This window comes from Carassius auratus, unplaced genomic scaffold (genome assembly GCF_003368295.1).
Source record: "Carassius auratus strain Wakin unplaced genomic scaffold, ASM336829v1 scaf_tig00217248, whole genome shotgun sequence".
In the NCBI taxonomy this organism is placed as follows: Eukaryota; Metazoa; Chordata; class Actinopteri; order Cypriniformes; family Cyprinidae; genus Carassius; species Carassius auratus.
In genome coordinates, this window is record NW_020528964.1 from 167,781 (window position 1) to 186,562 (window position 18,782).

At 36.6% G+C, this 18,782-nt stretch overlaps 2 protein-coding genes across 3 annotated transcripts; one reads left to right on the forward strand and one right to left on the reverse strand.

The window, feature by feature from the left end:
- Positions 1-759: 759 nt before the first annotated feature.
- Positions 760-6,824, reverse strand: LOC113100354 (peptidyl-prolyl cis-trans isomerase FKBP4-like). The gene is made up of 10 exons (XM_026265176.1): positions 6,369-6,824; positions 5,189-5,333; positions 3,913-4,055; positions 3,687-3,807; positions 3,318-3,474; positions 3,145-3,235; positions 2,876-2,959; positions 2,590-2,775; positions 1,981-2,220; positions 760-1,863 (listed from the first exon to the last, which is right to left on the reverse strand). Exons 1-10 carry the CDS (start codon positions 6,456-6,458, stop codon positions 1,768-1,770), a joined length of 1,353 nt encoding a protein of 450 aa, XP_026120961.1. The 5' UTR covers positions 6,459-6,824; the 3' UTR covers positions 760-1,767.
- A 1,252-nt stretch (positions 6,825-8,076) lies between these two features.
- LOC113100352 (ATP-dependent DNA helicase DDX11) lies at positions 8,077-18,712 on the forward strand. 2 transcript variants are annotated; one of them, XM_026265174.1, is made up of 27 exons: positions 8,077-8,517; positions 8,594-8,803; positions 9,320-9,406; positions 9,609-9,745; positions 9,812-9,863; positions 9,948-10,055; positions 10,799-10,886; positions 10,985-11,193; positions 11,269-11,421; positions 12,059-12,105; positions 12,647-12,726; positions 12,806-12,847; positions 12,952-13,019; positions 14,151-14,189; positions 14,260-14,386; positions 14,463-14,591; positions 14,673-14,785; positions 14,899-14,971; positions 15,063-15,166; positions 15,587-15,736; positions 15,808-15,876; positions 15,982-16,082; positions 17,099-17,183; positions 17,264-17,339; positions 17,526-17,680; positions 18,488-18,551; positions 18,583-18,712. In XM_026265174.1, exons 1-26 carry the CDS (start codon positions 8,368-8,370, stop codon positions 18,521-18,523), a joined length of 2,688 nt encoding a protein of 895 aa, XP_026120959.1. In that variant the 5' UTR covers positions 8,077-8,367; the 3' UTR covers positions 18,524-18,551; positions 18,583-18,712. The 2 variants fall into 2 exon arrangements, with proteins under 2 accessions (XP_026120959.1, XP_026120958.1); XM_026265173.1 differs by having other exon boundaries at positions 8,080-8,517; positions 18,488-18,712.
- Positions 18,713-18,782: the final 70 nt, after the last annotated feature.

Below are 18,782 nucleotides of genomic sequence, written 5' to 3' on the forward strand. Positions count from 1 at the left end.
GTATGTTGGAACTAAACTCTGCAGGGCCACCAGGAACTGAGTTTGACACCTGTTATTTATTCCACTCACTACAGAAGCAGAGGCAAAGTCCTTGTTAAGTACATCTTGGCTAATACATTTTCTGATTTGAAAGTTGTGCAGTTATTCCTGAATTAATCTTTTCCTTCTCAATCTAATGCCAGCTGTTTGCATGATTGTAAACCTATAAAAACAAGTTGGCTTAATGCAGTCATGCTCAACCTTTGTGACTCCAAGGCTCCCCCTTCTGTCTAAGACAATGTTTGAAGGGATATTTCTGACACTTCTGGTGAAATGACAATTTGCTTAAACCTTTTTTTTGTCAATTAATATAAATTATAACAAATATATTTATTATAAATATATTAATTTCTAATACTTTTCCAGGGCTATAAAACACACTTCTAAAATGATAATGGTTAGCCAAGACCATGAGAACCATGATTCATGAAAATGTCAGTTCAGGGAAAAAACAAAACAAACATTTGTTCAAAGTTTATATTTATATATATATATATAAATATTAATGGAAAATACTATTTTCTACTTCCGAATTTCACATTTCTGTACAATTCTGTTTTTCTGCATTTCAGCTGACTGAAGTAGTACACTGATTCATCTAATCAATGCATCTATTTCCTTTGATGAATTCCACTGGTTCCCAGTTTATCTCTGCAGGGACAGACATATTTTATACTATTACACTGAACTAAATGCTACAGAACAGACACTGAAGCAGGGGGATTTGGAGTTTGTTTTATTGTTGTAGTCGACATCAGAGGTGCATCTAGGACATGGAAAAATAACTATCTGTAGGTCTCTCACACAAACCACACTACAGTACTCCAGTCCTTCATGAGCTCGGTCACAGAGAGGCTCTTCTGTCATGACCATTCACCATCAGATTACAGTGTGCAAAAGGGATTATGAGGAAATCATGGGAAGTCTTGTCCACAAGAAGATGAAGGGACAAGGGAGAAGTTCATGTTCTCACCTTATATTTAAAAATAGCCATCTCACCATATAGGCTACAAACAGAAAATGCGTCAATTCAAAACTAGACGATTCTTCACAGGAAGTTGTGTTGTTTATCCTCTAAAATTCTTGCAAGACTTCGACAGAGATTCCCTATGTTCCCGAAATGCTTCCAGTTATGACACATTAAACATGAAGAATTTAACAGTGGAAAGATGTTCTTTTAAAAAAAAGGGGGAAAAAAACAAATCAAATGTTTACAAGTCAAAGAAATCAAAACAGTCTTTTTTGCCCTGCTGATCATTTCCATGCACTTCACTTGAAGTTTAGTGACAGGACAGAAAAGCGCTTTATTGTACAGCAGTGCAAATCAAAAGTTTCTAAGGAGCAGCGACGGTATTGCACCCATGCAAGAGGCTGCAGTACAGGCTACAGACAAAGAATGAGTTTGCTTTATTTCCACCATATCTTAGAGAGATGCAGCAGAGGACATGGCCAGGCCGACTAGCTGCCTTACAGTATCGCACGCAAACATTCATACACATGTGCAATCATATGCGAGTGCACACCTGGACACAAGGGTCTGGCCACAGTACTAAAGCAAACACCACTTGCTACATTAGATTAGAAACTAAAGAAAGTGCACTTCCTCACTCGCACAAACACAGTCGCTTCAGAGGGACAGATATTATAGAAGGTACAAAACATCCTCTTAAAAAAAACAAAAAATAACACAAAAGACAGTAAATAATACACACACACACAAGCACACTATTATGCTGCAGTTTGTTCCTGGGCTCCGTTTTCATCTATTTCAACTGCACTACCATTCTCTTTCTTTTCCTGCTCCTTTCCTTGATCTGACTCTTTCTGGAAAATAAAACACATACACACACACAAAACAAAAACATTAGATAGAAGACAACAGCTGTCTGGTGGGTCAATCTTTTGTGCAGGGACTAAGAGCTAGTAACCGTAGACACTTACTTTGGCGTCTCTCTCTGCAAACTTCTGGAACATGTTGGCATAGAGGCGTTTGTCCTTCTCATGTTGCTCTTTGATATGTTTCTGGCAGAGCACAATCTGGCTCTTTGCGGCCTTATTGGCTGGATACAACTGAGTGACCCGCTGGAAGTCTGCTCTCGCCCGGTCAAACTCCTTCATGACAACCAGTGCCTCTCCTCGCCTAAACAAAGCCTTCTCGTTATTTGCATCCAGCTCCAGTGCCTTTACACAAAATACAGGACGCAAAAAGAAATCAGGAGAAATGAGAACAGTTTGGCCTCTTTTTAAGATTCAAGAGTTAATATCAATAAAGAGAAACTCTGTCCAGTGCTTTTTTTTCTTCTTTTGCTATTAAACTTGCTAATGGTGATGAAAAGTAAACATGAAAGGTTTAACCGAAATAGAACATTCAACAATAAATAAGTACTAACATAAAAAAACTTGTTAACCATTTTAAATGAAAGACATTACAAATCAAGAGTTATTTATTAACATGTTTAATAAACTTAATCTTTTGACTTTTGCAGCCATGAAATATGACTGTGCAAGCATGACCATGAGCAAGCTTAAACAAGGTTGTTCATTTTCTACCTTGTCACAGTTCTCGAGGGCAGGATTTGGTTCCTGCAGCTTTAGGTAGCACATAGCTAGGTTGAGATGAGCAGCCAATCGCAGAGCTTTGGCTTTCTCTTCCTCGTCCGGCTGCATACTAGACTCGTGCTCCAACCAGGACACAATGCGTTTGTATTGCATGACTGCCTGCTTGTATTTCCCCTCCTGTGCACAGAAAACACACTCCAATTCCTAAGTGTACTATTAGATTAAAATGAGACGTTGTGGATGGATAACATGTCAGTGTGTATGACATTTCTGCTACCTTAAAATACTGAGTTCCTTTTTCTTTGACGATGGCACTCTGTTCTAGTTTCTCAAACGTGTTCATCTCCCAGGATTCTTTTGCCTGTATGAGAGAACAACATATTAAACTCATATCCATTCATGACAATGACTGTGTACAGACATTAATGCTAAGCTGATCACTTACAGACTGTAATTAATCTTAAAGCATGATAAAAAATAAAATAAAATAGCGATTTCCTGATTTCCTGAGTGAATTCTGCTGGTTATTTCGGAGCACATACTGACCTTCTCAAATGCTTTCAATTTGATTTTGTACTGCAGTGTAGCATTAGGTGGGATGTTGAATTTGTTGCTGCCAGCCGTTCCAAAGCCATACCTAAGATAGATGCACACGCATAAATAAACTAAGCATGGACCTCAACAGACACTGCTTGCAGTTGTAAGAAATGTGTGTTTACTTTGGTTTGATGGTGAAGAGCGCCTCTTCTCCCTGTTCCATCGCCTGCAGGGCTCTCTCCACACCTGGAGGCAGACCCAAACTCTCTCCATCTCCCACCTCAAACTTCAGCTCACGCTCGTCGAAGACACGGTCCTCGTGACAGCCCTCCAACCACACTAACCCAAAGAGATAGAAAGATTAACTACTGCAAATACTGCACTAACACAGAATGAATAAAGGAATAGTTCACTGGAGAAAGCTGCGTATTTTCGGGTCAACTGTTTCTTTAAATTAGTTTTGCTTCATTCTTCAGTTTACATTTGCTGTATTTTTTAATTGAATTGCTCTCCATTTATTGACTGTTGGAGGAATATGAGCGGTGATTTACCTTCCACAGATGCACCCTCATTAGGCTTCGTGTAACCCTCCCCCTTAGTGATGATCCTGCGAATAATCCCACCATCTTCTTCACCTGTGATGTCCTCCCCGTGAAACTCAAACAACTCCACCTGCCAGACAAACAAATAGACACGTCAATAAATACACAAACTCCTCACAATTTTATTATTGATACAATATTCTGAATATCCTGTTCACATACATCTGGACCTCACCTGGAACACAAGGGTAGCGTTGGGCGGGATTTTGGGTGGGCTGCCAGCGGCTCCATAGGCATACTCAGGTTTGCAAATCAGTTGGCAGATCTCACCAATCTTCATCGTGGCCACACCGATGTCCCATGCTTTGATCACCTGACCTGTGAGACAGAGCAAACAATGGTTTAAAATGGTTGACTGGCATGCTAGACAATGTCTTAACTCTTCTGTATTTTCTAACTACATCTGTCCCTAATCCCTGCAGTTCCCACAATGCACATGGTTGAGTTCAAGATTGGTTTAAAGTTGGCATGTGTGAATGCATGTTGTGAACGATCAATTCATGTGTGTTACATTTTTTTTAACCTTACCATGTTTAATCAAAATGTTGATGTTTCAGTGAAACGACTGACTTCTCCAGTCATCTCGTCCATTTAAACCCCAGCCCTTCCAATACAATCAACTGCAAGCTCGTGTTCAGATCTGCCTCCATCTGATCAACAAGCTATGCACTGAACCATATCCTCATAAAATCCATCTTTTTTGATTATTTGTTTCACTCAAATGTACAACACAATAGGCATTACATATTTCTGAATGCAAAAACCCGTAAACAAGTTAGCATTTTTGCATATCTGGTTTCCATCATCCCCAAGTCAATGTTTTGTTTCTAAATGGATTTTTAGTTAAATGCCTGAACACGTCTGTGGTGAACGCAAGCTCAATATATTTTGACGTTTGTGATTTTTATAAAGCTTTTAATTGTCATGAAAATGGTTTTTGCAAACAGGTGTTTAAATGGGACTACTGAAAAACAGTAATTGGGAACATTAACGCATTTACTCAATAAGCGCTTTTACATCCTCATTATGTTTATAATGGCTCTTTTGCTAATTATTCTAACTCAATGTAGTTTGACGTGATGAAGTTTGTATTAAAACGTATCGGTGTACTAATATGTATTTATAGCCTATGTTTAACTTTTTTTCTTCTGCTGACTGTATTTAGGGTTCAACATTTTTAAGTTCACAGTGCTTATTTGCTGCAATAATCCAAAAGCCAATGTAAAAAATCCCACTGGGGTTTCATTGAGGGGAAAAAAGGGTGATAACTTCCAGGTTGGCATACAAAAAGAAGTCATCACGGACGTAAGAAATTATATGTCACTACTTGCATCAAATCACTACTTTAACCAATCGTGTTATTTCCATATAAAACTACAGCACCAACACCCTGTTTAAATGTCAGAGAGGGTAGACAAACATTCGACCCACTTTACTCTCACAACACCCACCTTTGCCCAGCTCAAAGGAGAACTTCTCTCCTCGATCACGGCTGGAGTCGAACTGCGTGCCATCAAGCAGCGTCCCAACATAGTGTACAAATACTTTATCACCGGTCATAGGCAACTCAGTGCCTGTGCCTTCCTTCTTGACCATCTGCAGAAGAAAGAACAAGATTAATCATCGATCTGTTGGTCACTCTGCATTTCACCTGTGATCTGTCAATCTTCTTCAAAGACTGCAATCAGAAAAATGTTTGCGCTTACATTCATGATACAGTTACTCAAAAACAACAAATTAATCTACATTTGCATATAATAAATTACTTTTAATTCGCATAGGTGTCATATTGCGAATTATAATTACAGCTCATTCAGATAAATGTATTAAATGCATTACACTGAAAGTGTTCAATTATCCCAAACAAGTAATTCCTGTTTGTATCCGTTTCCACTGAGAAGTTTCCAGAAATTACATGCTGACCTGCAAGTGCATATAGACTGCCACTCATTTCATTACATTACATAAACGTGTCACTTGCATAGAAATGCAACATAGACGACATTTGAATGTTTGCTTGACATTACACATCGTTAATCTGTACTAATAAAACAACAACAACGAAACACACCTAAAGAAAAAGTAAAGTTAATCTAAAAATAAGATTTCTATCATCGTTTATTCGCACTCATGTTGTTCCAAACCTGAATGACTGTATTTGTTTTTGTCTATGGAACACAAAATTACAATTTAGAGCTTATGAAAATAACAGTCACCATTCGCTTTCGCTGTATTAGACAAGACTGCAATGAAAGTGAATAGTGACCGGAGCTGCCAACAACTAAATATCTAATTTTGTGTTCCACATAATTCTCAATTTAAAAAACAAAACAAAAAAAAAAAAAAAAATCATGTAAGTTTGGTTAGACATTCAGATAGTATATTAAGATGAAGCTGTCATTTTGTTGGGTGAACTGGCCCTTTAAACAGAACAAGCTAGCTAAAAAGATCCAGCAATCCTGCAAAATTAGCAACAGGCGGTGTTTGAAACCAATCAGCAATGTATGAAACTCATTTATTCATATTTCAGTGCATACAACAGCTAGAGCTGCAGTAAAGTAAGCTAACACTGAAATATTGGCTCTAACATGCATTCAGAGTCAATGCGGCTCACGGCACTGCAGTATTTACCTTTAAAACACCTCCATCTTTCTTCGGGGTGATGTCTTCACCCTCGATGGAGATGCTACAGCCTTCATTCACCACCTCTTCTGCAGTCATCTTTGATTTGATCCTCAAAACAGCCCCAAAAATAACTCCTTACAGAGCGTCTAGTATGAGGTCTTTCCTTCACAGAAATCACTGGACACTCGACGTCCGCAGGGCTAAATAGAATTAATATCGCGATTAGGAATGGATTTGGTGATCCACGGTTAATATTTGGACTCTCGGGCTTGTTAAATGTAGTTTTTGAGTCCGGGGACGAGCTGTGAGAGGCGTTTATATAACAATCGGCCCGCCGCTGAAAACTGAAGCGACTCGACTACGAACTTTCCAGAGCTGCGCGAGATTGAGGAGATGGTAGCGTCTAGAATCAGGGTTGCCAAGTTTTTACAACAAAACTCGCCCAATTTCTACTCAAATTTATCCCACTTGCGTTTCGGTGGAGAGGTCCTGCAGTAATAATCGCATTCCGCTGGGTAAACTACACGTTTTTCGGCGTTGTTACCTTGGTAAAATTCGCGTTCTAAATATTACGTTATTTGGATCGCTTAAGGTAGCCAATTTACGCGGTAAAAACGCGGACTTGGCAACACTGTCTAGAACTGACTGCAACCATAGGCACCATCGCTAAACTATTAACCACATCCAATAACTAAAAAATGGTTACGTGCGTTTCTATGGTAAAATTTTTATTATTATTAGTAGTAGTAGTATTATTAGTATTATTATTATTAGTCTTTATTCATGCAACTAAAACATATAAAACAGTAAATTTATAGTAAAAATTGTAATTATAAAATAAAAACCAAAATAAATAAATTTTTTGTCTAGCAAAAACAAAGCATAGCAATTATAGTCTACCAGAAAAAAATGACATTAATGGATTCTAACCCCAAAAAATTGATTTATAAATAAAAAGTTACCCAGAATACTAAATTAATAATACATTAACAATGTACTGTACACACCTTTTATATATCTTTTAACAATGTTTAAAGACAGTAAGTATATGTTGCCTGCTTTACTATGATAATGACAATGTTTATTTCCCCCACTGTATAATGTTTTAAGTTTTGTTAAAGTTTTGTTAAGTTTTGTATATTATAATAAATTGAATAATACAATTTTGTTTTATGATACACATTAGTATTTATACTGCACACTTTCAATTTTTTTTAAATGTGAACTATTATATTAAAATATGTACATGTATTTATATTGACCAAATTATTTAAAGGAGATAGACAGATAGATAGAGAGATAGATAGATTGATGATAGTGAAAATCAACAGATAACATTCATAAAAGTAGTGCTGTATACTGTTAACAAAAACTAGTAAAAAACTTAATAATACTTAAATTATAAATGTAAATTATACAAATTATAAAATTATAATTATAAAAACAAAAAAGACAAAAGCACATACAATTACTTTTACTCATACAAAAAGTATAAAAATAAAAACAAATTAAAATATGAATAAATACTATAATAGTAGATTAATAGTACTTGTTAATAATTAACAATAAGATAGAAACCATAAAATACAGTAAAACAGAATTATTACAATACAAATATTAAATATAAAAAAGATTTTTAAATAAAAGAACTATAGTTCTTGAAAATCAACAGAAGATTCTAGAAAGGGTGAAAAATCTGGAGTTTCTTTTTTCGGTTTTCATGAAAGATTGACATTTGATCCGGGTCCCTGTCCTGTGTGAAGGTTTCCCTCGCTTTCATTGGCTGAAGCAGAAGACTGGCGCGAGGCACATTAGTTCGAGAAAGTTTACGCTGTCAGAACGAGTTTTTCTTTGATGTTAAATTACATGTGATACAGCCATCTGTGATGTCAATATAATTACACGGGAATAGCGGTAGATATACGGACTTAAGTCATGTTCGGTTAACACTGTGAGGAGTTTTTTTGTCAGTGTGTAACTCGGCCAAATTCAGTTTGTGTGGTGTATGCAGCAGTCTGGCCTGATCATGGAGAGCAAGAGCAGTCGGTTTCCTTTCCCTTTCCAGCCCTATCCCATCCAGGAGAGCTTCATGGAGGCCCTTTACACTGCTCTGGATCAGGGTAAAATCGGTATATTCGAGAGTCCCACAGGCACGGTCAGTCTGCGCTCGAGATCCGTTCATCTCGCTTTCTCAGGTGGATGGTTGAGCTTTCATGTGTTTGATCCTGCAGGGAAAATCTCTGAGTCTTATCTGTGGTGCACTGACATGGCTGAGAGACTATGAGGAGAAGAAGAAACTGGAGGCTGCTAGACTCCTGGATGGACCGGAGAAGAAGTGTGATGCTGTGAAGGAGAACAGCACCGGCCAAACATCAGAGCCAGACTGGGTGTCTGAGTTTGTGCAGAAGAAAGCAGAGAGAGACATGGTGAACAAGTTAAAGGTATGAGAATTTTGTGCCTTTTTTTACAGGTCATCAGATCAGGTCATGTGCTTCTAAGCGGGATTTTAAATCTAGGTCCTATCTAGTGTAAGAAAAGTGATGAAAGTGAAAATGTGCAGTGTAAAAATTACAAATAAATAAACAAAAAGAATAAACAAAAATGCAAATAAACTAATAAATAATACATCTAACAGTAGTGAGCAGAAAATTTAATTATAGTTTTTACATAGACAAAAATAGCAAATAAATGAAAAATAAACAAATTTTTCACACACACAAAAATAATATAAATAAATATTACATCTAACTGTATAGTACTATAGAAAGTAGATAAATTAAAAATGCAAAGAAAAAAAAAAGTAAATATTTAACAATTACTATTTAATTTAATTATTTATAAATTGATGGTGATCATTTGCACTAGGATTATCATATATTTATAATATTTATAAAAATTGGAAACCTCTTGTCTTAAGTGGTTTAAAAAAAATCATGCTTTTTCTCAATTTCATTCAGGATGAAGAGCTGAAACGGAAGAAGCGAGAGGAAAGATTGGAGATGATCCGTCACAATGCCCAGCTCAGATATGCCATGAAGAGAAAAGTGAGTGCATGAACAGTATTATTGATTGACCTGGAAATAAACAAGGTTTTATGATTTAGAAACATATAAAATAAAATTAAAAAGAAAATAAGAAAGAATATTGTTAGTATGGATCTGCTATTCCAGGTTCCGCTATTCTGCTGTACTCAGACAGACATTACATTTAACCAGTAAATCAGGTTGCTTATTTTACTTTTAACAGGCCAACGAAGATGATGAGGCTGTAAAATTACTGCAGCTCAGCAGAGAGGGGGTGGAGTCAGAGACATTCAATCCAGAGGAGGAGGGGCTTATTGTAGCAGAATATGAGAGTGATGATGAAGCCACGCCCAAGAGCAGGTATTGATTGTGCACAAGTTTGTGTGTCTTTTCCAGCCTTGATTTCTCACAGGGTTTCCTCCACAGGGTGTGTGATGAGGACGATGATGAAGATCTAGAGGAGGATCACGTCACTAAGGTGCATGTTTAAACTCCCCACCCTGTATTAGTGAACAAGGTGTTTGTGCATGTTTAACAATGTTTTTTTTTTTTACATCTTTAGATTTATTACTGTAGCCGAACTCACTCTCAGCTGGCTCAGTTTGTCCACGAGGTGCAGAAGAGTCCATACGGGGCCGCTGTTCGCTTGGTTAACCTGGGCTCCAGACAGGTAAAGATGCCCACAGAGTTGTTATTGGGATTCTTTTATCCCTATTAACACTTTAACAATTATTATACATGTACTATGTAAATGTAAATGTACCACCGTTTAGATTGTGGTCTTTTAAGGTTTCTGAAATAAGTTTCTTAGGTTCAACAAGACTGCACTTGTTTAATCAAAAATACAGTAAAAACAGTAATACTGCTTAATATTATTACAGTACAAAAAACTGTTTCATATTGTAATATATATTAAGATGTCATTTATTCCTGTGGTGCAAAGCTGTATTTTCAGCATCATTCCTCACATGAGTCACATGATCCTTCAGAAATCATTCTGATATGCTGATTTGCTGCTCAAGAAAAATGTATTGTTATTATGGATGTTGAAAAAAGTTGAGCTGCTTAATAGTTTCATGGAAGCTTTATAGTTTTATAGAAAGTTTAAAAGAACAGCATTTTCTTGAAATCAATTTAATGCATCCTTGCTGAGTACAAGTATATATCTTACTGAGCCCAAACTTTTGAACAGTATTATATAATAATATAATATTTTATATGATATAAAACAATTTTATAATGAGTGTCCATAACAAGAATTATGCTTTTACGTGTTTTTACATTTTAGATTTGGACTTTTTTTTGTTTTGTAGCAAATGAGTGCTGCCACAATGCTAGTGCAAATTTAAACAACAAATTCTCATGCATCCATAAAAGAGCCAATTAGATGAAGTGTCATGTTGTCATTTACAGAACCTGTGCATTAATCCAGAGGTCGTCCGGCTCGGAAACGTCCAAATGATGAACGACCGCTGTTTAGAAATGCAGAAAAACAAACACGGTCAGAAACCCCAACACAATCTCTGCCAATTCTTAAAATGACCCAGTGCTAACATAATGACATGAGCTCGATGGTGAAGGTTTGACCTCCATCTGCAGAGAAACAAGAGAAGGCGTCAGACTCTGAGACTAAACGTCGGCGCGGCGCTCCCAAGGCAACTTGCCCCTTCTCAGGTTTTGAAAATTTGATGGCGATGAGGGACGAGGTGCTGGTGAAGGTGCGAGACGTGGAGCAGCTCCTGCAGCACGGCCGGGAGACACACACATGTCCTTACTACAGCACACGAATGGCAATACCTGCAGCACAGGTATACACACACCTGATGCAACACACCCTCGCTCATATACACCCTGTGCATTCAGCCTTTCTCTCTCTTTCTCAGGTGGTGGTGTTGCCGTATCAGTCGCTGCTCCATGCTTCCACCCGTAAAGCGTCTGGGATCAAACTAAAGGATCAGATTGTGATTATAGATGAGGCTCATAATCTGACTGACACCATCTCAGCCATACACAGTGCAGAAATCAGTGGAGCACAGGTGCACGGACACACTTAAGCCCCTTTCACACTGCACGTCGGACCCGCAATATTCCCGTAACATTGCCTGGTCGCCTTCTGTGTGAAAGCAACCACGTCCCGGAATTGATTACCGAATCGAACCCGGGTCGGGGACCTAGTAACATTGCGGTAATCGATCCGGAACGAGCGCTGTGTGAACATAAGCCAGATCTAATTCCGTATCGAAGTGATGACGCGCGTTATCGCGCGACTCTTTTACCGGCTGTTTTGAAGGAAGATCAACATTCGCAACGAAAACATATGTGCAAACTGTAATGAAGCAGAGATCAGTTAGTTCCTCACTTTCCGCACTGACTCAGAGATCGTTTGCTTGCTTCAGTTAAAGTGCCAAGCGTTGTCGACTCGTGCATTACACGTCACGCGCTGATGTCACGTGTCGTTACGGGATCTTCAAGTGTTGTGTGTGAAAGCACGCACATATACCGGGTCATCACTGGCAGTGTGAAAGTGCCAAATCTAGTGACCAGGGAACAATTACAGGAACACTTTACCCCTGTATTTGCCGGAATGGCAGTGTGAAAGGGGCTTTACTCACTGATCAGATCTAGTGTAGTCTGATCAGACTAGTTAACTGATGTGTGTTGGTTATGTTTCAGTTCTGCAGGGCTCATTCACAGCTCTCTCAGTACTGTGAGCGCTACAGGTAACACACGTCAAACATTCTGTGCATCTAATTTAGAGGTAAAATGTATTATTTACTCACCCTCAAGTTGTTTCAAATTCTTATGACTTTCTTATTCTGTGGAACACAAAAGGAGGACTTTTGCAGAATATTCACACATTGAAAATAAATCGATCTGATGCTATCAAGTCTCTTGTGCTACCAAAGCTTGTTTTAAAAATGCATTCAAAACAGTAATATTGTGAAATATTATTACAATTTAAAGTAACTATTTTCTGTTGTAATATATTTTTAAATGTCATTTATTCCTGTGATGTAAAGATGTATTTCCAGCATCATTACTCCAGTCTTCAGTGTCACATGATCATTCAGAAATCATTGTAATATGCTGATTTGCTGCTCAAGAAACATTTTTATTCTGTCAAGCTTAAAAAATAGAAAAAACTAAAGTTAATTCAAAGTGAAATTTAAGTCTGCTATCTTCTTAAAGTAATGTTTTTAGACATTAGGTCATATTATCATTGGAATTTAATGTAAATATCATTGTGTTTTATGGTTGCAGAAGTCGATTGAAGGCCAAAAATCTGATGTACATTAAACAGATCCTCTTTGTGCTGGAGGGCCTTGTGCGCACACTTGGAGGTCAGCTGTGGGACATTGTTTCATCTTGTTCCATCTCATTTTATCTAGCTGATTTATTGCTGTGGTTTCCTGTTAACAGGTAAAGTGGGTCAGAATCCCAACACTCAGTCCTGCCAACCAGGTAAACAAACACAATCCGCATGCAAAGTTTAGTGTTTTATTTTTTTTTTTCATGAAGTATATATTTTTTTAATGTTATTTTGTTTTGTCATTTTTTTACAACAGGAAGTGAGCTGCTGACTATCAATGACTTCCTATTTAAGGCTCAAGTTGATAACATAAACCTTTTTAAGGTACTTCACGACTTCATATTATTTATAAATTATTATATTTATTCATATTTTTAATTTGCTTATATTTTTATTTAATATTTCAGTTGAATTAATTTTGTATTTTTTATTTAATATTATATTAGCTTTAAAACGGATTACTCACATATTTCAACATAGACTTTACAGTGCACGATCCAAACTTAAATTTTTATAATTCATGAATGAAAACATTTTGCAACATGATATTGATGTACCATTTACATGGTAATGCAATGTCTGATTTTAAAATGGGTTTTAAAGGATGAATTTTGAGATTTTAAGTTTTCAGTTGATACAGGTATATAATTTCTGGTGATTTCTAAAATGTGATAGAGAAAAAGGCAATGAAGAAGTATTTAAAAAAAAAAAAAAAAAAAGGTCAGAACTCCTGTTATAATGTAGATTTTTGAGGGTGCACTCTTGTCAAAAATTAATCTATTAATTTTCCTACATAATTCTTATAAAAAAAACATTGGTAAAATATATATTTGGGAAACTTAGACCTTTCCAATGATATATAGTTTGTCAAGATTAGATTCAATTTAATTGTAATATAGTGAAGTAAATGTAGGCGTCCCGTATACGGGACGGGGTGACAGTTTTAATATATTTTTATTTCAGTTTTAGCAATTTTAGTAATACAACTTAAACATTTCATTTCAGATATCCGCCAGTGCAACATTTCTCATTCTCATTTGTTTTGTTTTTTTCTTCTAATATTTGTATTATATTTTATTTCAGCTTTTTTCAGTTAAAAAAAAATATTTTAAAAGTTTATTTTTGTTGACAGTAGCAACACTGCACCAACTTCATTGACTGTTATTATTATTATTTTTTCATTTTTCAGTTAAATTGTTTTAAATTCATAGCTTTAATTACTTTTTTATTTAATTTTTAGTAATTTTAGTACCGTAATTAAACTAAAACTTAATTTATTTCAGACAGCTGCCAATGCAACATTCTCATTTGGGTTTTATATATACAGTTAGTATATATGTAAAAACATGTATAAGTATTAATTATCATTAAAGTGTATTATTATTATTATGTTTTTTTTTTGTTTTTTTTTGGCATTGGTAGAGTTATTAATATGGATAAATCTTTTTTTTGTAGGTTCAGAAATATTTTGAGAAGAGCATGATCAGCCATAAAGTGAGTACGAGAACACACTTATGACTCCATTTTTACAAACACACACTGATGATCCGTGTCCCGTGTGTAGTTGTGTGGGTTTGTGGAGAAATATGAAGGCAGTGGTGTAATCACACACTCGGGATCGAAGAACAAAGAGAACCGTCGCACAGAAGGACTCGGACGCTTCCTGCAGACGCTTCAGAACAAACCTACAGGTACAGTCCGGTCTCAGTCAACATCTTCTTCCTGGTTTTACACCGAGCAGCAGTCAGTGTGGATTTGATGTTCTAGATGTCTCAGAGCAGCAGATGGCAGTAGAAGACAAACCAATCATGGCTTCTCCAATGATGCTGGTTGAAAGTTTCCTGTTTGCCCTCACTAACGCCAACAAAGACGGACGAGTCATGATCCAAAGGCAGGGTTAGTGAGTATTCGATCGCATGCACAGAGATGAACACATGAAACTGTCCTCTCACACATCATTCTCCTTTCTTCCTCCAGAATGTCTTTCGCAGAGCAGTCTGAAGTTTCTCTTGCTAAACGCCGCAGTTCACTTCGCACAGATCGTCCAGGAGTGCAGGGCCGTGATCATCGCTGGGGGAACCATGCAGCCCGTCAGCTCACACACACACACACACACACATAGCTGTCTCAGTTACATAACCTTAAACGGACATATTAAAGACTTTCAGAGTTTAGAAGACTGATTTATGTTAATGCTTTGCAGGTTGCTGATTTTAAAGAGCAGCTTCTATTTTCCGCCGGGGTCACAGAAGACCGTATTTTAGAGTTCTCATGTGGTGAGTTTACATTATTGTGCACATTTCCTCTTGCAGTTCATCTTTTCCAGTGTTGCTGATTATGTGTGTAACTCTTGCATAATGGCTTCAGGTCATGTCATACCCCCTGAGAACATCCTACCCATAGTCCTTTGCGCCGGCCCCTCAGGACAACAGTTGGAGTTCACTTTTCAAACTAGAGACACGCCACAGATGGTAAAACTACCACAGTTGGTTGCATGCAAACACAACATTATGGCCACAATGTATCATCAGTAAAAAGTCTTAACTTGTCATTAAAAGGCCTTAAAAGTTCTTAAATTCATAGTCATGGCATTAAATGAATATCTTTATCAATATTTTGTCCTGTTTTCCAGTACAAATATATAAACATCTTTAAAACAAGATACAAAATGCAAAATGAAGATATAACGTCAAGCTGAAATCGAAAAGAGTGATTCTAAGTTGTAATAATATTTCACAATATTACTGTTTTTATTGTATTTTTGATCAAATAAATGCAGTCTTGGTGAGCACAAGAGACTTCTTTCAAAAAATATAGAGTAGAATGGCAAACAAATGTAAATAACCCCAAAATATGTTCTGCCTGATCTTCGTACCCGTTCTCTATATCAGATGGAGGAGACGGGTCGTGTTCTCTCAAACCTTTGCAACATAGTGCCGGGGGGCGTGGTCTGTTTCTTCCCCTCCTATGAATATGAGAAGAGGATTCTGGGACACTGGGACAGCACTGGCGTCCTTCAGCGGCTCCAGTCTAAGAAGAAGGTACACAAACGCTGCTACTATCATGCCAAGTCGGTTTATACTCAAATTAAGGTGCTCTTTGTGTGTTTCAGATTTTCCAGGAGCCGAAAAAAGCCAGTCAGGTTGAGCAAGTGCTCGGTGACTATTCCAAGTGTATACAGGTGTGTTCGTGTGTGAATAATACTCTACTAAAAAGTGAATTAGCTCAGGTCAGGCTGTTTAAAGCTACAGTTAATGACGTGTAATGGTTTGTTATGTCAATGCAGCGCTGCATTAATGCCGGAAGTGGCCAGACAGGGGCGCTGCTATTCTCTGTAGTGGGAGGGAAAATGAGTGAAGGAATCAACTTCTCTGATGACCTGGGCAGGTAAAAGAATAGCATGCCAAACTATTTTTGCAGTATGCAAAAATGTGCCATGTACAATGAAGCACACTACGACATGACAACAATATAGGATGTTTCATTGCATATACAATATAGCATACATTACTATTATGTCCATTAATTGAAACTAACACTATTTAAAAATATAAACCGATACTCATTTCAGTTAGTTATTAAAAAATGATCTTGAGTGATTGCAACATTTGCTTTTTTTTTTTTTAAGTTACAATTACTAAAACTAAAATAAAGAAAATAACTGAACTAAAAATAAAATAAAAAATAAATCTACAAAAAAAAAAAATCTATCAGAAAACAGTTAACACTTTACAATAAGGTTCATTAGTTACCAATCCTTTAGTTATTGTGAACTAAGAATGAACAATACTTCTACAGTATTCATCTTCTACATTATTCAACCTTTTTCTAATGCATTATTAAAATCAAAAGTTGTGCTTGTTAACATTAGATAATGCACTGTGAATCAACAGTGAACAACTGTATTTTCATTAACATTAACAAAGATGAATAAATACTGTAAAAACTGTATTGTTCATTGTTTGTCTCACTAATTGAAACTTATTGTAAAGTGTTACCAAGAAACCCAACACATTTTTTTTTTTTAAACCAAGATAAAAATGTAAAATTGTAATTTATTAATTCATAATTTTATAATGATACTACAATTTTAAAATCTATCTTATTTTATTTCAATTATTTGCAAAGGCAGCTTTTTCAGTGTCTGTTTAGTTTAAGTTTTAAGTACTTTAATGAAAGAAAAAACTAGAACTGAAAAAAAGTTAAACTGAAAAAAAACCCCATGAAAAACAACTAAAACTTAAATAAATGGAAAATATAAAACTACTACTAATATAACTAAATACTTTATTATACTAAAATAATGCTTAATGAATACTGCTTCACTTTCTGTTATTTAAATATTTCATGTATTCTGCACAGCATGTAAAAGGGTATTATTTTGCATGTGTGTTTTTGTTTAGATGTATCGTTATGGTTGGAATGCCGTATCCCAACATAAAGTCTCCAGAGCTGCAGGAGAAGATGTCTTACCTGGACAAACACATGGTGAGACTAACTACAGGATGGTGCATATGGGAACTTACAGGACAAATCTGCCGTTTCTAACTCTCTCCCATCTGTTTCAGCCACACATTGGTGGTAAAAGTCCTGGGAAGGCACTGATTGAGAATCTGTGCATGAAAGCTGTCAATCAATCTATTGGTAGGTGGAGCCTGCACTTCTGTAATTCAGTGCTGTGCTTAACAGATGCAGATTGTTTGATTTTAGAATAGCATAATAGCATATATGTAAGACTAGTATGCAGTCAGCTTTCACAGTCTTTGAGATGTGTAATAGTGGAGTAAATCTCAGTTTCTCACTTTGTTTTGGCCTGTTCACCTCACACAGGTCGTGCGATCCGTCATCGTGGTGATTATGCATGTATTGTGCTCTGTGACCACCGGTATGCCCGATCAGGCACGCTGCAGAAACTTCCAGAATGGATTCGATCCAGCACGCACACGCACACAACATTTGGTCCCGCCTTCGCCAGCATCAGGAGGGTAAGCGTACTGTGCTGTATGAATTATATACTGCCTATTTAGTTTTTTTTAATTGCACAAGAAACAACATGCGACACTTTTAAACGACTGGTCAAATGATTTTTTTTTTATGTTGCATGTTTATACAGCAAGTGTCCTGTTGTTATCTCAGAAATTAATATTTAGCATTTTCAATCCAGTTTTTGTTCAAATGTCTTAATATTTGAAAAAAGTAAATAGGATTTAAAATTGCAGTTGATATCACTTACAGCTCATTCAGTGGAAATGAAAGGTCAAGTCAAGCACATTGCATTGTGGGATACCAGTGCTCTGTTGTTCATCCAGGAATTCTATGCATACTATGTACATTATGCATCAAGGATGGGATTTTTTCCATATTTAAATGGATTTTCATTTTTTTTTTTATATGGATTTTTGTATTTTGTAAATTATTTTCCTTGAAAATAAACAACATTTGAAATTAAAGAAATATATAATTTTTTTTCTTGTATAATTAATTCATGATCATAATGCATAATGCAGTCTACATTGAAAATGGGATGGTTTTTTTTTTTCTATCTTCAGTGGATCACTTGCCTGACGCATTCAGCTTCATTTCTAACATAATAGACAGAATGCCATTATGATTGACAGGAGCATGTGAAGTGTGAATGAGAGCTCGTGTGCGTGTCTTTTAATGAGACAGACGTTCTCCAGCTGTGCTCTCTGTAAGCAGGTCTGTTCTAATGACAGGAAGTGAAGGATGACAGGATGAGGATGATTTATTAGCCATATGCTCCCGGTCTGATCCTGTATTTGATTCCGCAGTTCTTCCTGGAGAAGCGACAGAGACCGCCGCTCTGAGGCCATCGACTCAACAGGGCTGTGTACAAATACTACAGTGTGTCCTGCATTATGGATGTCTGTCTGAATACTCTGGCCTTGTGAATTATTGAAGAAGAGTTCTGCTGCCTCTGTCCTCGTGTTCTGTGTTTCAGCATCTGTTTTTGGTTCAGTTGTTGACTTTTATTAAATTAAAGCTGATTGTTTACAAGATGATTGGTTTCTGTGTGTTTAATCTAAAATGTGAAGCCAAAAGACTCGCTCAGATGGGCTACAACAA

What these genes read in the sequence shown, in the direction of transcription:
- LOC113100354 (XM_026265176.1), bottom strand. Translation starts at nt 6,458, where the DNA reads ATGACTGCAGAAGAGGTGGTGAATGAAGGCTGTAGCATCTCCATCGAG. An exon ending in CTCCTTTGAGCTGGGCAAAG is followed by an intron (nt 4,056 to 5,188) that starts GTGGGTGTTGTG and finishes TCTGTCTCACAG; the next exon opens with GTCAGGTGATCAAAGCATGG. An exon ending in CCCTCGAGAACTGTGACAAG is followed by an intron (nt 2,221 to 2,589) that starts GTAGAAAATGAA and finishes TTTTGTGTAAAG; the next exon opens with GCACTGGAGCTGGATGCAAA.
- LOC113100352 (XM_026265174.1), top strand. Translation starts at nt 8,368, where the DNA reads ATGCAGCAGTCTGGCCTGATCATGGAGAGCAAGAGCAGTCGGTTTCCT. An exon ending in TCGAGAGTCCCACAGGCACG is followed by an intron (nt 8,518 to 8,593) that starts GTCAGTCTGCGC and finishes TTGATCCTGCAG; the next exon opens with GGAAAATCTCTGAGTCTTAT. An exon ending in ATAACATAAACCTTTTTAAG is followed by an intron (nt 13,020 to 14,150) that starts GTACTTCACGAC and finishes TTTTTTTTGTAG; the next exon opens with GTTCAGAAATATTTTGAGAA.